Source organism: Atractosteus spatula, chromosome 6, assembly GCF_055471065.1.
Source record: "Atractosteus spatula isolate fAtrSpa1 chromosome 6, fAtrSpa1.hap1, whole genome shotgun sequence".
Lineage (NCBI taxonomy): Eukaryota > Metazoa > Chordata > Actinopteri > Semionotiformes > Lepisosteidae > Atractosteus > Atractosteus spatula.
In genome coordinates, this window is record NC_142711.1 from 20,539,199 (window position 1) to 20,556,918 (window position 17,720).

Here is a 17,720-nt window from a genome sequence, read left to right on the forward strand (position 1 = left end):
GTGATCGCTTTACACCGACAAAGGGGAATTTCCGGTTGACCTTTGGTAGAAGCCATTTTCAATTTCATAATACGGTGTTGGCTACTGCAGAGGAGTTTTTTTCAGAGGAGGAAAAGGACAAAAGTGGACGGGATTGTATTTGGATTAATCAATATTGAAGCATAGCTGTAAACATTTAATTTATTATAGTACTGGAAATGTTTACTTTTTCAACTACGGTCCAGCCACAGGTAAGAATGAGCGAGCGCTTTTGACGAGTGAAAATGGCAACTTAGCTGTGATAAAAGCTCTTCACTCATAACCAGTCGTCGGCTTCTGAGATAAATGTGTGTATTAGTTACATTGTCTTGTCTAAAGACATTTCTAGATAAGACCAAACGAATTATGGTCAGCGGGTATGTATTGTTGATCTTAAGTTTGCGAACTGCCTGAATGTTATGTTCACCCACCTAAGCGTGGTTTTGGAATCGAGAAAAGTTACTGAAACTATAAGACAAAAAAGCTTATTAAAAAAAACTAAACCTGACATTTCAAATTCAACCCTCGTCTTTAACTGTTATGTTGAGGATACATTAACCCAAAATATATGCTAGCTATCATACCCGTCATTATTTCGTTCCGATTTCTGATTTGTTTTGTCTAAAAAATGTATTTTTCCACTAAAAATATTTCCGATATTTATTACGTTTTATATGATTAAGCATCTACGAGAATGTCATCAAGAGCTCAGCAGGGATTTATCAGGCTTTTGTTAAATATATATAGCAGTGTAAACATTGTTAGACTAAGTGAAAGGAAGTCGTACAGTCACCCATGATGTTCAAGGTAATACTGTACAGTACGATAGTGCCGCAGCGTTGCGGCTGACCACTGAAATTACACTGCTGGAGCCATATTCCTGTATACACTGCAGAATTCAAAATGCAGGACGCCAAGTTAACTAGCCTATTGGCCTATTCCAGAAGATGACGCTTATATGTGTAAACTTCAATATTGTGCAGAAAGATATTTATTAGCTGTATGCTGATTAATACAAAACAGTCAAGTTAAAGGGTGATTGCTAAATGTAGGCTGTTATTAGTGAAGAAGCTGTGCAGTAACTACAGATGTTCTCTGAATGATCTCGGTTCTGAAGAATCTGGACTTATCTATATTGCGTTAACTGCAAGGTGTTTTCCTAGTTTGGAGTACAGAAGGAGTGTCTTGTCAAAAAGGCATGTGTTGGTATTCTGAGGACACTGGTTGAATGCCAGGTAGATCTCTATAAAGATGTCCAAGTGCAGAGCTCCTTCAGCATGAGGAAATGTTGGCAGTGGAATGTTTTTTTTAAGATTATGACAAACGTGTGTCAAAACGTATCAGGAGGCAGCATCCAGCTGAAATGTTTTTTCTTTCTTTTTTTATATTGTGAGATTAGCTTCTGCTCGTTCCTAGGTGTGCGTTTCCATCCTCTAGACCAGAGCTATTCAGTTTGGACTGTGCACTAGTAAGAACTTGTCTAAAATATGATGTACAATTTTGGTGACCATGTTACAAAAAACGAGAGAAACCGAGAATGTAAAGAAAAGCAACTAAATACATTCCCAGGATCAAAGGAATGTCCTCCACTGACAGTTCTGTTATCAGAAAAAAAGATCTGTGGGTTTCTAGATCCAGATGTTTACAATCCTCAAAGATGCTGAAATACTCAACAAAGCGAGCTTCTTCAAATCAGCCTGAACTACAAGGCACAACTGAAAACGTTCCAGAAGTGTGTTTAAAACTGCCAGCGAACGGCATCATTTTACACCGATTGTTGGAATAGGAATAGCGTGGTGGCATTGTGCCATGCATTGCTGCCTCACACAGTTGGACTCTAGGTGCTTGCTGGCTGGAGTTTGTGTGTGTTCTCTGTGTTCACAAGAGTTTCGTCCAGGTGCTCCGGTTACCTCCGTTAGACTACAAACATACTGGGAGACTAATTGTGTTCTGTAAAAATTGTCCATGCTTTGTATGTGTGTTTGTGTCTGTGTCTGGCCTGTCTGTAACGGAGTGGCATCCCATCCTACCCCGCTTTGCATCTGTTGTTTACTGGATGAGGTTCCAGCTCCCCGCAACCCTGTGTTGGATAAAGCCTTAGGAAATGGACAGATAGATTGTTTGAATGGAGCCGATGCCCAGGCTTCTTTGGAGAAACAGCCGTGTGAGATCCTTTAATGATGATAAAACCTTACACTTACGCAGTGCTTTTCTGGAAACTCCACTCAAAGCTCCTTACAGATAATGGGGACTCCCCTCCACCACCATCAATGTGCAGCCCCACCTGCATGATGCACTAGTCTGCTCACAACACACCGGCTATCAGTGGGGAAGAGAACAGAGTGATGAACTGATTAACTGAAGCCAGTTCATACATGGGGATTATTAGGAGGCCATGACTGGTAAAAGCCAGGGGGAAATTTGGCCAGGACACCAGGGTAACACCCCTAATCTTTCCAAGAGCCGGCCTGGGATATTTAATCACCACAAAGAGTAAGGACCTTGGTTTTACGTCTTATCCAAAGCATGCCACCTATTTTACAGTATAGTGTCCCCGTCGCTATACTGGGGCATTAGGACCCACACAGACCACAGGGGGAGCGCCCCCTGCTGGACCCACTAACACCTCTTCCAGCAGCAACCTGTTTTTCCCATCCAGGTACTGACCAAGCTCACACCTGCTGAGCTTCAGTGGTTTGTCAGTTGTGAGTTGCAGGATGATATGGCTGCTGGCAGTTAATAACTTAACTACTAGCAGTCAAAATTGCTGGATAGACATGGCCTCCTCTCCTTCGCAGCCTCTTCTATATCCTCATTGATTTTGATTTAGCTATTCATCACTAATCCTAAATATGTATATCAGTTTTCCATATAATAACATTACTTTGATCTTGAGTTAATAATAAATGTTAAATCTAAGACATTTAGGACCCGCTTGAAAATATAATGAAATTGAGCAGGCTATGGCAAATGTAGGATCAGTCGTCGGAAGTTTGTTTGATTTGTTAATGTGTTTTCTTTTGTTAAATGTAAGAAATTCTTTAATCATTGGTCTGTCAAGACAAATCACTTTCTATTTATTACAAAAATAACCTGACCATGGGAGTCAAAATTCTGATATTTCTGGATAGTGGCATTTAGTATAATGTGTATTAGAGTCTAATAGCAAATATGGTGTTTTTTGGTCTTAATAAGATTAATAACATTGAAAGGTTAGGAAAACCTTGAAATAATATAAGGTAGATATACTGCCAGCTGTGTGATTCCTGCATTTTCAATTTTTTTTATTTTTGTTCATGATTAAGATGCAATGTTGCTACCAAATTCACTTTTTTATACAGATTGTGCAAGTATTTTAGCATGGGAATGGGAAAGATTCCATTTCAAAGTACCATAGTCCAAAGGCACAGTCAGTTACCTAATGCTGTAGTCTCATGACAGACATGCTCTGACCAACTGAAATGCTGTTTTTTTTGTTCCATTTATCATTTTTATGATTTTATTTTTTAAAACTTATTTTTTATGGGAGTTTGACCTTTCAACACAGCAAACAAATGATATATTAAGAACACCAGAGCGAGATTTTTCTCCTCAAAGGAATGATCACTTTACCTAGACGAGTACGCAGGCTGTCTGGTGCAAACAATTGCTTGAATTACTTCTCTGCGGATCTAAATGTATTTCTTCATAGAGTATGTATTTATATTATGAGAGCACCGCCCTACAGCTTCTTAATGGAAAGCTCAGTGGAAACCAAAGGATCTTGAACTTGTTCAAAAATATGGTTTGACTTAAAAAAAAAAACCTTCAGATCTCTTCCAGCTGACATGTGTCCGTTTCCAGATGTAATATTATGATAGTTCACAGTAATATCGCCTTGCCTTGGTTTGGGCACAGTCTATTTTTGGTGGCAGTTTGTTTACCTATCAAACAGTTCTCTGTCAGTGACTAGATCTGTGTTTTCCCCCTGCAGGTCACAGTCCCCCTGAGCCACCTCATCAATGCCTTCCATTCCTTCAAAAACTCCGCAAACTCCGTGAGCACCGCCACGGCTCAGTGTTTACAGAGGGAGGTGGCCCCAGAACCGGACTTCCAGAGCGCTGAGGTATCCGTGCTCTTCAGTCGGTCCTGCTGCCATAAGGCAGACAAATCAAGATTGCTTTTTAGAATGCGCATTAGTATAAAGCCCGAAATGTCATGGATAAGCACACAGTCAATTTCACTGTTAAGCTGGTGATGCCAAGTTATATTTCAGTCACACCCCTGTTTTGAGCGTGGTATCTCTATTGTCTGAGTATCAATGGATGAATCCAGTTTCAATGGGATCTGAGACTGAATACTGTCCAATCTTTTCTTTCCACTCTCTGGTATTGTATGTACAGATAAAATGAGACATGAGGTTTTACTTGTCCAGAACCCTTTTTGAATAACATTAATAACTGCTTAAAATCCTTTATTCATCTAGGACTGGTTGTTTAACAATTCTTTGGAATCTTGCTTCTTTCTGTCTATTTTGACTTGACTAATTTTAAAATATCGTTTTTTCCGATTGCTTCTGTTTGTTTGTTTTTCCAGCCCACATTAAACTTGAGGGATTTGGGTCTAAGTGATCTGCGTGTTAGTCAGTTGGATGACCTTGTAAACAGACTTCTGCCCAGTTTATCCACAGAGGAACCCCCCGGACAGTCGTGTTGGAGAACATCCCATGTCTCGGCTGAATCCTTCTTTCAGAATAAGCATGGTAAATACCGTGTGCACAAATACTTCAGGATTAATATGCAGTCGTATTGGGCTTGCCAATGTTTTGACCTTGGTATTTTTAATGTAATTAAATATTGTGCTTTCTGTTAAGATGTCTCTTTAGACCTGGTACCTCTCTAAACATTCTGGGCTTTTCATTTTCACTTGCTAAAATCTTTGCTAAAATTAATAGTCCTGCAAATTAAATGTATTCAGAAAGTGCAGATCTAATATTTCTCCTTGAAAGTATCAGCAGGACAAAAGATACCAAATATGTATATTCACAAATTTTGGTAAATCTGATTGGAAACTGTATTTATTTTAAGACATATTAACTAAAATAGAAAGCAGCTAGTTGAAAATTCTCACTTTAAATGCCTGTTTACCTCCCCTGGCATCAATAGTGTAATTAAGAGGTATAAAATGACCTTAAACGTAAAAATGGATTTTTGTGGTAATGTGTGTGTGCTCACCAGAAATATTCAAAAGGAGGAGTCCCTTTCCGTTGGAACAGGAATTTGTTGCATTTTGTGCTGTATAACAAACGCATCCCTGCAACACAAGCCAGTTTAGATTTTATTTTTAGGTAGTAGATGTCGTGAACTCCGTGAGTACATCCTGCATACAGGAATAAACATTGTCCTTCCATGGCCTGGAACATTGTGTAAATTTGTGTAGATTTTTCCAGGCCCAAACCATAAAATATAGTGTTAAGATCACTGTGACAAAATGTAGCACAGCCCATTTATGACACAGAAGTGCTGCTATTTATAATACTCAAACCACCAATCTGTACATCTTATTATGTAGGGAACAGTGTGCAGTTGAGCACAACTTTGCCTCTGATTGAATCCCATAAATGGGCTGTTGACATGTGGGTGCTGCTAGTTGGTACTTATGAGCTGTCAAGAAGAGCACATGGCTGTGGGAGTCATTGGCGAGATTAGAATGAGGGCTATTTCATTTTTATTTAATGTGCTATGCTTTACTGGACATGGGTATTTAGTCAGAAGGGGGCAAAAGTGAAGATCAAGAAGGACTGGGTTTTGATTATTGTCAAGGACTCAATTGGGAAAGAGATTTATATGAAATTTCTGTTGCTGTGCTGAAGTAAGGTTTTTTGACTTAATAAATGTAAGCCTACTTATTCAAGTGTGCATTTAAAACAATTAATCATTTTTAATTACCCAGCAATTAGCAAGACAACATATAATAAAGAATGCAGCAATATAATCCAGGCACACTATACTCAAAACCACGTACCATCTCAATGCTAACATGCACAAGAGATTGTAGACCTTGAAAATCATCCCCAGAGAGAAACCTGTAGCTTAAGATGCATGTAAAAAGTTTTTACCCTTTGGAAAAAAGTTATAGACTTGATTCTGCTATGACAGTCAGGTTGTTCCATCAGTTAAAATAAGTTATCTTCAGATTTAAGAATTATTTTTCTAATGATAACCTGCCTTGATCGTTGTACATTCTGTGTTGGCCTCCTGTTCACTTTAAATCTGTGAAGGATGTAGAGATTACTGATAATGAATGGATATTGATTTATTTAAAACCAGGTTGGCCTTATTGTGATAATGGCTTAGAAGCCCACAGGCTGTTGTAGTCTAGGTAGCCACTAAACCCCTGGCCATCAGATTGGTTTCAGTAAAACTGATCATTGACAACTTTCACCCTAGTGTATAATGTGAAGCTACATTGTTTCTTATTCTTTGACAAGAACAATATATTGGATCGTCATCAATTGTGTTTTTGTGTGTAATTTCCTGCAGGGTTCTCCAGCAGAACACTGGGTCTCCTGGGCTCCCCTGCACTGTGCAAGCAGAGCCCTACCCCTCTGCAGGCAGTTTGCTCAGATCTCCAGCACTGGCCTGGTAAGGAAGTACAACCCAAGATAACAAATGCTGTTTGATGCCAAAGTGTAGAAAAAAATACAGGCCCTTTTTTGTTGTGTTCCTGGTGGTATCCCATGCAGCAGTCCATCTTAACTTCATTCACTTCCAAGATGAAAGCGAAAAGCTATATAATGATTTCAGGTTACGCTACTGGTCTGCTCCTCAGTAGTGTTCACTATAACATTGCAGTGTTGTGTACAGTATCGCTCTATTGCAGTTAAAATTACATTACCAAATCACTTTAAAAGTTTTAAAGTGATGTGCAGTGAAACCATTCTTGATATGCATCATGTTTCCAGACACGTTTAAGCGTAACAGCCGCATAACATGCCAAATGTTCCGAATCTCTAATGTGTTTCATATCACTGATCACAGCGGTCATATCTTTATATGACTGTATTTTTACAACAGGGATAAGATTGTACGATACAGAGAAATTGTCATATCATTGGTAACAAAAATAAACATGGGGTGGTGTGCCATCTTTGGGGTTTCTTTAATTTCAGAAAGCAGAAATCTGTAAATGTTGTTTCGAGTGATGACACCAGGTGAACTCATGCCTCGAACACAAGTTTAAAGGCAGTGTTGGGAATTTTTCTTTTTACAGTTGTCAATGCACAAAAAGCCTGGCTGCCATCAGGCTACAAAGATCAGACTAAGTCTGATGCCAGTCTGATCGCTTATCAGGTTAAACAAATGGAGGTCTTTGTTATATGATCTGCTGCAACGTTTCTCTTTTTATTTTAAAAGTGTGGATTCAAAGCCGAGGCTTTAAAACGCTGAAATCCAAAACCAAACGCCTGCAGTCCAACTCTGACCGGGTTGCCGAGCCTGAGGGCTACACCCCATCATTCATGAAGGTCTGTCGCCTTTTTTTTTTTAGCTGTGACCAGCTTTACAAAGGATATCTCTTTTCTGTCACTGTATAACTTCATAACTTATAACTGTTTATCGTTTTCTTCTTTCCATGCTTTTGACTTGTGTCTCCAGTTTAAAGTTATTTCATTTTGATGGATAGTGTTTGTGGATAGTATATAGGATAGTATTTGTTATTAAAGAATCAAAAACATTCAGATTATAGATGTAGTCTATTACATTAAACAAGATTACATCTCTATGACATTTACTCAAAACTTTGCCGAGTAAGGTAAAAAATGTATTTCTCTCTCTCCACGCTTCCTTTGTGATAAGTATCCAATTTCAGTTTATTTTCTTAAAAAAATGGTTGCTTAACCTTGATCTGTCTTTTAGGGACTACTGATGAGAGACAGAGGAACGGAAGTAGAAAGTTTAGACAAACTCCTGAAAAGTAAAAATATCCCTGATAGTCAGCAAGATGCTTTCAAGACAGGATTTGCAGAGGGGTTCTTGAAAGCTCAGGCACTCACACAGCGAACACAAGGCAAGTAATCATGTTTTCATCAGCATTTATTTTCTGCTTGTCTACTTTTAACAAATTTTCTGTTTGTGCAAAACGTTGACAACATAATAACATCCAAGAATTTCATACAATCATAACTGATAATCCACACCATATCCAGATAGGAATGATCAATCATTTTGTATTTTAAAATAGTCACCCCGTTGCTGTGATCTGTGGTGACTGAGTGAATGTTCATAAACACTAGGTGGTGCTGTTTAAGTTTGTAAATGTGGTCATTGTTACTTCTCTCTGCCACCTATGAACACTCAGTTGCCTCTTTCCTCACCCTCAAGTTAGGCACTCATATACTGACCTCTGTTTTATTAAGAGATTTTATTTCTAGATGTCTGTTGTTCTTTTTCCAGATTCATTGAGAAGGACGCGGCTCATTCTTTTGGTCCTGTTGTTGCTGGGCATTTATGGGCTGTCAAGAACCCCATTTTTATCTGGTAAAGGCTCCTTTTCTGATCCTGGTTTGTTGCATTTTTTTATTCGTTTTAATTGCTTTTGATGTTGTATGCCAGGTGTTGACCTCGTAACTGAATGATTCTTCACTAGGAAATCCAGTTCTCAAAACATTTTCATAACACGGGTGTGCAGATTTATTTTTTATGCTTTTATTGATTACCAAGCAGTAGGCTTATGGTACTGCACACACACACATCTAAAACATGCTTTAATGAATTGAGTAACTCTATATGAACACTGAAATCTTAAAATCTCTCCTTTTGGCCTCCAATTGAGCAGTTCAGTTCATCATTATTGATGTTCTGCTTCTGACATAACATTTCCTTTCTTCCAACACACAAGTAACAGATCAGAATGAACTTGATTTTCATTTCCAGTTCCCTGTTATATAAAGCTTTGGTTTTTACAAACCTACATATTAATTTCCAAATAAGTAAGTGTCAGACAGTGCACATTAATTTTCAAATAAACTTTGCATTGGCCTAATGTTATGCCAAATTTGACATTTTACATCTACAGTAATGTTAGTCATGGTGTTGCCTTCATGACACTGTCGACCTTTTTTTTTTGGACAGTGCGTTTCCGAACGTCATCAGGACTTGATGCTGCAGTGGATCCCATTCAGATGAAAAATGTCACCTTTGAACACGTGAAAGGGGTACATCTCAATCTGTACGATAATTAGTGGTCTTTACTTGCCTTTGCTAGCTGAGTTATGGTTTTCCATCTGGTTGCTCTTTCCAGGTTGAGGAAGCTAAGCAGGAACTACAGGAAGTCGTGGAATTTCTTAAGAACCCTCAGAAATTTACTGTGCTAGGTGGAAAATTACCTAAAGGTGGGTAGAAAAACAGCCAAACTCCTTGTATTCAATAAAGGCCTGACTTTTGCTTAGCTGAGCAGGCACAAATTTGATTTGGCTTCAGTTCTCTCCGTAACTCTCGCACCCACTGAATTTGTTTAATTAATTAATCAGTTTTTAAATTAGCAGCTCAACCTGCCTTCTAACGTTTGTTTTGCCCCCTTCTCTCTAGGCATCCTTCTCGTTGGCCCTCCGGGCACAGGCAAAACTCTGTTAGCGCGAGCAGTGGCTGGGGAAGCTGACGTCCCCTTTTATTATGCCTCTGGGTCCGAGTTTGATGAGATGTTTGTTGGTGTGGGAGCCAGTCGCATCAGGAATCTCTTCAGTAAGTTATCTTACGGTGAACTTGTACTTACTGTCTTTTGGAGCTGAGCAAAGGGGTGACGATTGCACCTTATTCATGACAAAAAAGTGGACGAGCAAGATTCTCTACTTGGTATATGTAGTACTGCTGTCGATTAGATGCTCATTCACACCTGATAGGACAGTGAACATCGCACTATTACTGACCTTGAACTGCACTTCTGCTTAGAGGCAAGTCAGTGAGAAGGTTGAGTTGTGGTCATATTGATGTCTAAAGGCCCCGTCTGTGTATATTGTGTATTTACATTCAAAGGATTGCAAAGTGCTAAATAGGATCATTGTAATTATCATTAATGAGTATAATTTTAAAAACTGATGGTGCGTGATTCTTGCCCATGTTTCATAAAACGTGCATCGAATGATATAATTGAAAAAACGAGTTCTGAAAAGGTCGAGATGTTTTTACAAACATATTCTTAACACGCCCTTTTACTGCTTCTTTTCCCAAAGTAGACCGAGACTCCAAACCACCCTTCGACAAATTCACAAAGATATCAAGAAAATTACAGTCCTTTCTTGCCACAGGCGGACTCACATTTTATTGAACAAACCTCACATGGGTATATTCATTTTACAGATTAATATTCACCAGGCTTGTTCAGCAAGGTGTCTGAACACATATATTCAAATGCTTTCTGGCTTGTTTTCCTCGTCTCTAAGGAGAAGCAAAGGGCAATGCTCCTTGTGTCATCTTTATTGACGAGCTGGACTCTGTTGGTGGGAAGAGAATCGAGTCTCCTATGCACCCCTATTCCCGACAGACCATAAACCAGCTCCTGGCGGAGATGGATGGGTAAGCTACACTTTAATCAAGCCCTTGACACCAAAGTTTAATCAGCATCCTTCACTGCAGGTCATTGCCCAGTCATTGTAATATCAGGCAGTTTAATTTGATAGGTTTCTCCCAAAAATATTTGCGTTTTCAGAATGTTATTAAATGTGCGTTATGTCTTGTAGAAACCAAGGTGTCTTGTTTCCTTTATCCAAGTGCTCAACTCTACAATGTGAAAAATGTTTTATTTTTTATGCCAGATAGTAAGTGTGTTTTTTTGTCTTGAGTATCCTATTTTAATTTAGTTTTGAACAGGAATTATTGGTAAGCTCCAAACTACCCACCTTCGAGCCTGTACCACAGCGCTATTTCAAAGGTTCATATCTGATTGGAGGAGAGGCTTGTTCATCGACATGGCAAAAAAGGATCAAGAGGTCATAATGGCCTCTGTGTCACTGACAGCCAAGAGAGCTCTGACTAACACCAACCTACCCTCAACCAGTTTTGATCCAGCATAGTTAGGGTACAGTCAGCTAGTGATTTCAGTGTATCTAGTAATTAAAGTTTTTATTTACAGTGAAAATACTCTAGCCCAAAAAATATTTTATAGTTGTGCAGACTTAGGGATCTAATGGGTTAATTGGTTTAAATTTTTAGTTTAACCTTTAAGGGTCAGGATCATATATACACATTACAAAGTTGAGTTCTGTGAATAAAATCTAAAATAATGTGGATATGAGCACAACACTGAACTTAAAGAATCCCTACAGTATATTTTAAGTACAGTGTGATTGGAGCAGGGTTCAAATTTTACCTGTGATGACAGGTGGGGCACATTTATCAGTGTGTCAGTTTGTAGTTAATGATGCGAGAATCGGTAGTGTTGAACAATGTCATATAAATTTCCCAAATGGCAATATTTTCCAGCTGATCTTTCATGAAGTTCAGTAGAGGGCATTAGGCAAACGTGTTCTCAAAGAAAGAAAATACCATTTTTAAGAAATGCACCAAATGCTCAGTGACTCCATTAAAGCTTGAATGGCTTTAAATCTACTGTTTCCTATTTAGTTTTTTTGTGAATAAGAGCACGAATTATAAGACTGCAAAATAAGAAACAAACACATAATGCCTGCAATCACATGGCCCCAAGGGTGTATTGTACTAAAAACACTTGGTATAGAAATGTCTAGGCATGCCTCAAATCTTGTTTTTAAATTTACATATCCACCAGTGATTTTAAGCCCTGCTTTTAATCAGCTGCTTCGCCTTGAACTATTCCTTACATTTCTACATTCCTACATTGAGCAACGTATGTAGGAACAGGTCAAAACTGTTGATTTAACTTTTAATTTGGATGGCGCAACAGTTAATGAACCAACAGTTCAGTTTGATTTTTTTGTTAAAATTCACATCCGGCTAAGGAAGAAGATGTTATTTTCTCTGCAACCCTGCTTCACTTTTCCTGTAGAGACTCCAGTTTCACAATATAGTGCTAAACGTTTATTTTTGTCCATTGCGACATGTATGCATCAGCCATCACTGGTTTTTCAGGTAAGAAATGTAGTAATTTTCAGGTAGGTTGACTGAATACATTTTCAGCTGTTTCAATTCTTTAAATCTTGAAATGCCTGCAGGTTTAAACCCAATGAAGGGGTCATCATTATCGGAGCAACAAACTTCCCAGAGGCTTTGGACAAGTAAGTTTTTTTTTGCCTAAATTTAATGCGGTGAAGTTTTTCTCGGAAAGGCTTGAAGCCTGAATGTTACTGTGAAATTTTCTTTTTCAGTGCTCTGATCCGTCCTGGGCGCTTCGATATGCAGGTTACAGTACCAAGGCCGGATGTGAAAGGGAGGACGGAAATTCTGAAGTGGTACCTCAACAAAATTAAATTTGATAATGGTGCGTAGAGTATCGTATCTCCTTAAACAGGGTTCCCTAATTGCTGTGTATTGTAACTGTTGAATGGAATGGAATTGAACCCATAAAACATTTTAAAGGCTGAAAGCAAATTGAAAAACACATCCCCAAACAGGAAAATTAAAGCCGGTTAGCCTGCGATTAGGACCTTAAGTCTAGAATAATCTTCCATACCATTCTCGCGCAGGACATGTGCAGGACAGGAACCGTTAAAGAGGAGCTGCAACTCTATTTTTATATTTCTGGTTTAGAAAGAATGGGCATTAATGAGTGCATTTCAAAACATAATGAAAGCAATGTAAAATGGAGTTTTATACATTACTGTGTACATCACAAAATAGACATTTCCAGGTATGCACAGCCACCATTGGCTTCAGATTCAGAACGAGGCAACAAAACTTCCAGTGACATGAAGCCGCCTTATTACATAGTAAACAAGCAGGTTTGTGAATACATCTCTTTTAATCCTAAAGAAATATTGTTCTCAACTTTGTGTCAGTTTTGCAGACAAATACTACTTGTTAACTCTGCATGCAGATCACATTAGAACATTTCTGCGGTGAAATGTCTGCTGCACAGTCTGTACTAATTTGCTTGTACATCACATTACATTAGTCATTACAGTGACTAGCGAGCAGGAAGGGCTGCATCACGTCACAATGCGCGCAAACTCTCGGTTTCGCTTGTGATGAGACCAGTGTTTTGTGACAACATGGCGACCATGCAGTACTTTCACAAAGTTCACGATTTTGTGTTTGAATGGAAAAATATAGAAAGATCCCAAAAAAGGAAGATTTTCTCTACTTAAGGTGTTATTTTTGCTTTTCTTGTGGGTGATATGAGCTGTTGTAGTGGAAATTCTGTTACCGTACAAGTTTTGTATAGCACTCTTTGCTGATTTATAGTTTTTGAACTTCATCAAACCCACTTGTATTTTGTGTATTTCATAGCTATTGATCCTGAAATTATTGCAAGAGGAACAGTTGGTTTCTCTGGAGCAGAGCTGGAGAATCTGGTGAATCAGGCTGCTTTGAAGGCAGCAGTGGATGGCAAGGATATGGTCACCATGAAGGAACTTGAGTTTTCCAAGGACAAAATTCTGATGGGTACGTGTTCTAATATCCTTGTTTAGGGGGGGTTAATTATTTCTGTATTTTTATTACTTATTTGTAGGTATCCATATATGTATTTCCAGTAAGAATGAGAAATCCTGAAAGGTTCTGCAGTCTGAGACTTTTACTGAACTCTCCAACATTAGTTTTCAGCCCTTGTGTTAGGACCCAGCAGTAGGTTGCTTGAACCAGCTTTTTTGTGAGCCATAAAATTAAAGATGGTAGCTTCACCCTATTATCAGCGTTGTCACTGTTAGTCTTCTGAAATTTAATTTCAGGCACCACCTATGCTTATGCTATTTATTGGAAGTTGTGAAAAACAATAGAAGAGCAAGGCTTAATTATGCACGATCTTAAGAGTCTGTCAGCAGGCCATTTTAATTTGAGTTCAAAGTTGACAGGATTTCAATTTTTATTGTGTGGACTGGTGGATCTTCAGGTGCAAAGGATTGAGTACCTATTGTCCTATGTGACTTCTAAGGATTTCAAGATTTATGGGGAGGTGTTCTTAATGTCTCCTGAATTTTGCCCTTATCAGGTCCTGAACGTCGAAGTGTTGAGATAGACAAGAAGAACAAAACTATCACTGCTTACCATGAGTCAGGCCATGCTATTGTTGCCTATTATACCAAAGACGCCATGCCCATCAACAAGGCTACCATTATGCCCCGAGGGCCTACTCTTGGCCATGTGAGTACAGTAAAACTGCCGTCTGACCACTGAGCTCTGCAGGTGTGTTTGGTACCCATGCATACGGTGCCTGAAGAACTGTGCTGCAGCTGGGTACATTTCAATGGTGGTGTTAACTGAGGCCAATGCTGTACAGAAACCACGATGCATTCATTTTCTGTGCAACATTCTTGGGGTTTACTGTTGGATAGAAATTTTGGTGTTAAAATATTCTATATAATACTTTTTATAACCTGTGTAACATCAGCTTTCCTCACAGTCTTTATGGCTTTATAACTATAGAATGTTCGGTGTGTCATAAGAATTATTACTTATACAGCTGGGTATTTATTCACCTTATTCTTGTTATTGTTCTATTTTGTTTCCATTAGTATCTTTTGTTTACTTTATGGTTTTATGGCACATTTTCTGTAATGTTTCCAGAATATTATTTTCTGATTTTTTTTATCATTTCAGAATTCACAAATGTTAAACACCTCTTTTTCAGAACTGTGCATGTGAGGCATTATAGTGGAATCTGTGCAATAGGCTTTTTTATATTTGGACTGGAATAAATGGCAAATGAATTGCAAGCATCAGAATTATTACAGGTTTTTATTACATCACACTAAAATGTGAATTTGTACCATGCGAGTGTCGTACCCAGACAGATTAAGGGAACTGAATCTTTTTAGTTTGCACCACAGAAGGTTACATGGGGTTGAGAATTCAGAATCATGAGGGTCAGATTATCTTATGGGTTTTTTTCTTTAAATTCAACATCAACACGAGAACACCAGGACACAAGTAGAAAGTAACTTGAGGAACATTTAAGACGCAAAACAGGAGGCACAACTTTCCATAAATGATTGTTGGAATCCAGATCATACATACGAGTCATGTGGTAAAAACTGAGGTAGAATTCTTGTTTGTACATTTTCAATGGTGCATTCTTTTGTTTTTTATGCCTGAAAATAATTTCCATTCTCTTTTTTTTTTAAAGGTATCATTACTTCCAGAGAATGACAGGTGGAGTGAAACTCGTTCTCAGTTACTAGCTCAGATGGATGTCAGTATGGGTGGAAGGGTTGCCGAGGAACTAATATTTGGGAGTGAAAACATCACAACTGGTAAGCCTGACCATAGACATTTTCTAAAGTACCTTTACAGGTGTTATTGTATATTAATTTATTTTTTCTGTTCAGGTGCTTCAAGTGATTTTGACAGTGCAACTAAAATAGCAAAGATGATGGTGACCAGATTTGGAATGAGTGAAAAGGTAGGAAGAGTGTTTATCCTTGCAGAATATAATGCATCTGACCTTTATTAGGTGAGGATTAAGGGAGAATGTGATTTGAAGTTTACATGCAAAGAAAGGTTAATTTGTGCAGAGTGTAAACCTTTTCGTCTACCTGGAATCATGGTGGAATTTTACAGGTAGTGAGCGAAGCAGTTCTGAACAGTCTTTGCTTTTTGTTTCTCCATCTATAACTGTTACTGATGTTCCCCTTCCTTAGCTGGGCGTCATGACGTATGCCGATCAGAGCAAACTCAGTCCAGAAACACAAGCTGCTATTGAGCAAGAAGTCAGAGTACTCCTGAGGGTAAGTATCTCCTGTCTTTCCAAATTTTGCTCTTATGCATACAAGAAAAATATATTTTGGCTGTTACATTATAGATTTCAAAATGGTTATTTGCTCAACCGTACATACAATAGATCTCTCTACTTGCTTTGGTTCAAAAAAGCCTGTATTTTCTGATGGGTTTTGCCAGTTATGAACTTCCAAGTTGTGAACATACAGTGTGGGATACAGTGTAGTGAGGACTAAAGAGTTCTTGTTGGTATGGAAAAGGTTTATCGATGGAGTAAAGACTAGTGTGGGACTGATCATATCTTGTTTATTCATTTTTTAACAGGATTCATATGAGCGTGCTAAAAACATCTTAAAGGCCCACACTAAGGAGCACAAGAACTTAGCTGATGCTTTGTTGACATATGAGACTCTGGATGCCAAAGAAATCCAAATGATCATGAATGGAAAGAAACTGGAGCCGAGATGATGTCTTCCTCACAGCAGAAATGGCTGGGTGTTCATGAATGTAAATATGCAACAGACCGGGGGGGGGGAGAGCATTGAATGAATCTGTGTAGTTTATTTTTCTTAATATATGATTGTGTATACATATTTTATCCCATTTTTTTTTCCTTGATTCTGATAAGGATTGTGCTTTTATGTGTGAAGTATTTCTATAGTGATCAAATCCCTACTGCTTCCCTGCAAGTCTTCAACAATATCTCAGGGGTACGGTCATTTGACATAAGACTCATCATCCGTGCTTTCTGAAATACCTATGGGCTCTATTTATTTTTGTTACACTTTTAATGTCAAGGTTCTGCCTCAGAGGTGTCATCATGTACCCCTTTGATGTTACCTGTTCATGTCCAGTTATCAGTTATTCTCAACAACCATTTTTTCTGATTTTTTTTGTGTGTACACAAGAATTAAGACACAAGATGAAAAAATTCCTCAATAATAAACTTTCAAATTAGCTTGCAACAGGGATCGTTTTGGACTTATTTAATATAACTCGAGGTGATTATGATTAACTTACGGGCTTGGGAAATGTGACCAATCTGTTTTATTGGTTGAATTACATATAAGGTGTGTGTGCTGTAAACTGAACTTATAGAATTACTATTTCATTATAGATATCAGAAGATAGAGAAGTGCTACACAATTTTCAATATTAACTACTTTTATGTTTTCAGCATGATAAATTAAGAGATTTATACCAAGCATAAACTTAATTTGGTGTTAGTATCTGTATTCTAAAATGTCATAAATACGGGTTGAAATGTAAAATTTGTAAATATTGAATTTCTTATTTTGCCAATAAAAGTATATTTAGGGAAATTTAAACCCTAAACTTTAATTTTTTAAAGCCTGTAATACAGAAACTTTACAGAGAAGTGGCATGGTCTCTGTAATCAAATTGGTTTAACATGACTTCAGAGCAAAAACATCGGTCTCTGAAAGTTCTTTTAGTTAGATATTGAATTTCAAGCCAGAATTTGCATGGTGATATGGCCAACCAATAAAGTGGTAGTGAAGCCTAGATAATGAGAAGGTTACGAGAAAATTTCAAAGTTGATGATCATTAAGAAGTGGAATGTATGTCACGTGACCCAAATGCTGCCCAGATACGGCCACCTTACAAAACTGAGTGGTGAGAATAAAACTGATTTAGGGATTTTATTATGAAGCCCATAGTGACTTTGAGTAATCTACAAAGTTCTGTATCTTGGATGGATGTCAGTGTGCATATATCGACAATAGTCTATACAGACCCATATGGGTGAGAGACAAGAGGTCATTGCTGAAAGAGATTATCTTGTGGAGTTTTTCGCTTTTTGGTCTAAATGCAATAGTCTGGCACAAGCCTAACACAGCATAGTACCCAGTCAAGGCCACC

At 38.1% G+C, this 17,720-nt stretch overlaps 1 protein-coding gene across 1 annotated transcript; it reads left to right on the plus strand.

The window, feature by feature from the left end:
- Positions 1-42: 42 nt before the first annotated feature.
- Positions 43-16,804, plus strand: yme1l1b (YME1-like 1b). The gene is made up of 19 exons (XM_088918439.1): positions 43-230; positions 3,992-4,123; positions 4,594-4,759; positions 6,540-6,641; positions 7,413-7,522; positions 7,914-8,064; positions 8,451-8,534; positions 9,129-9,211; positions 9,298-9,388; positions 9,585-9,737; positions 10,436-10,568; positions 12,182-12,244; positions 12,335-12,447; positions 13,416-13,571; positions 14,116-14,267; positions 15,250-15,376; positions 15,452-15,525; positions 15,764-15,850; positions 16,164-16,804. The coding sequence occupies exons 1-19, from the start codon at positions 198-200 to the stop codon at positions 16,305-16,307; spliced, it is 2,154 nt and encodes a 717-aa protein (XP_088774565.1). The 5' UTR covers positions 43-197; the 3' UTR covers positions 16,308-16,804.
- Positions 16,805-17,720: the final 916 nt, after the last annotated feature.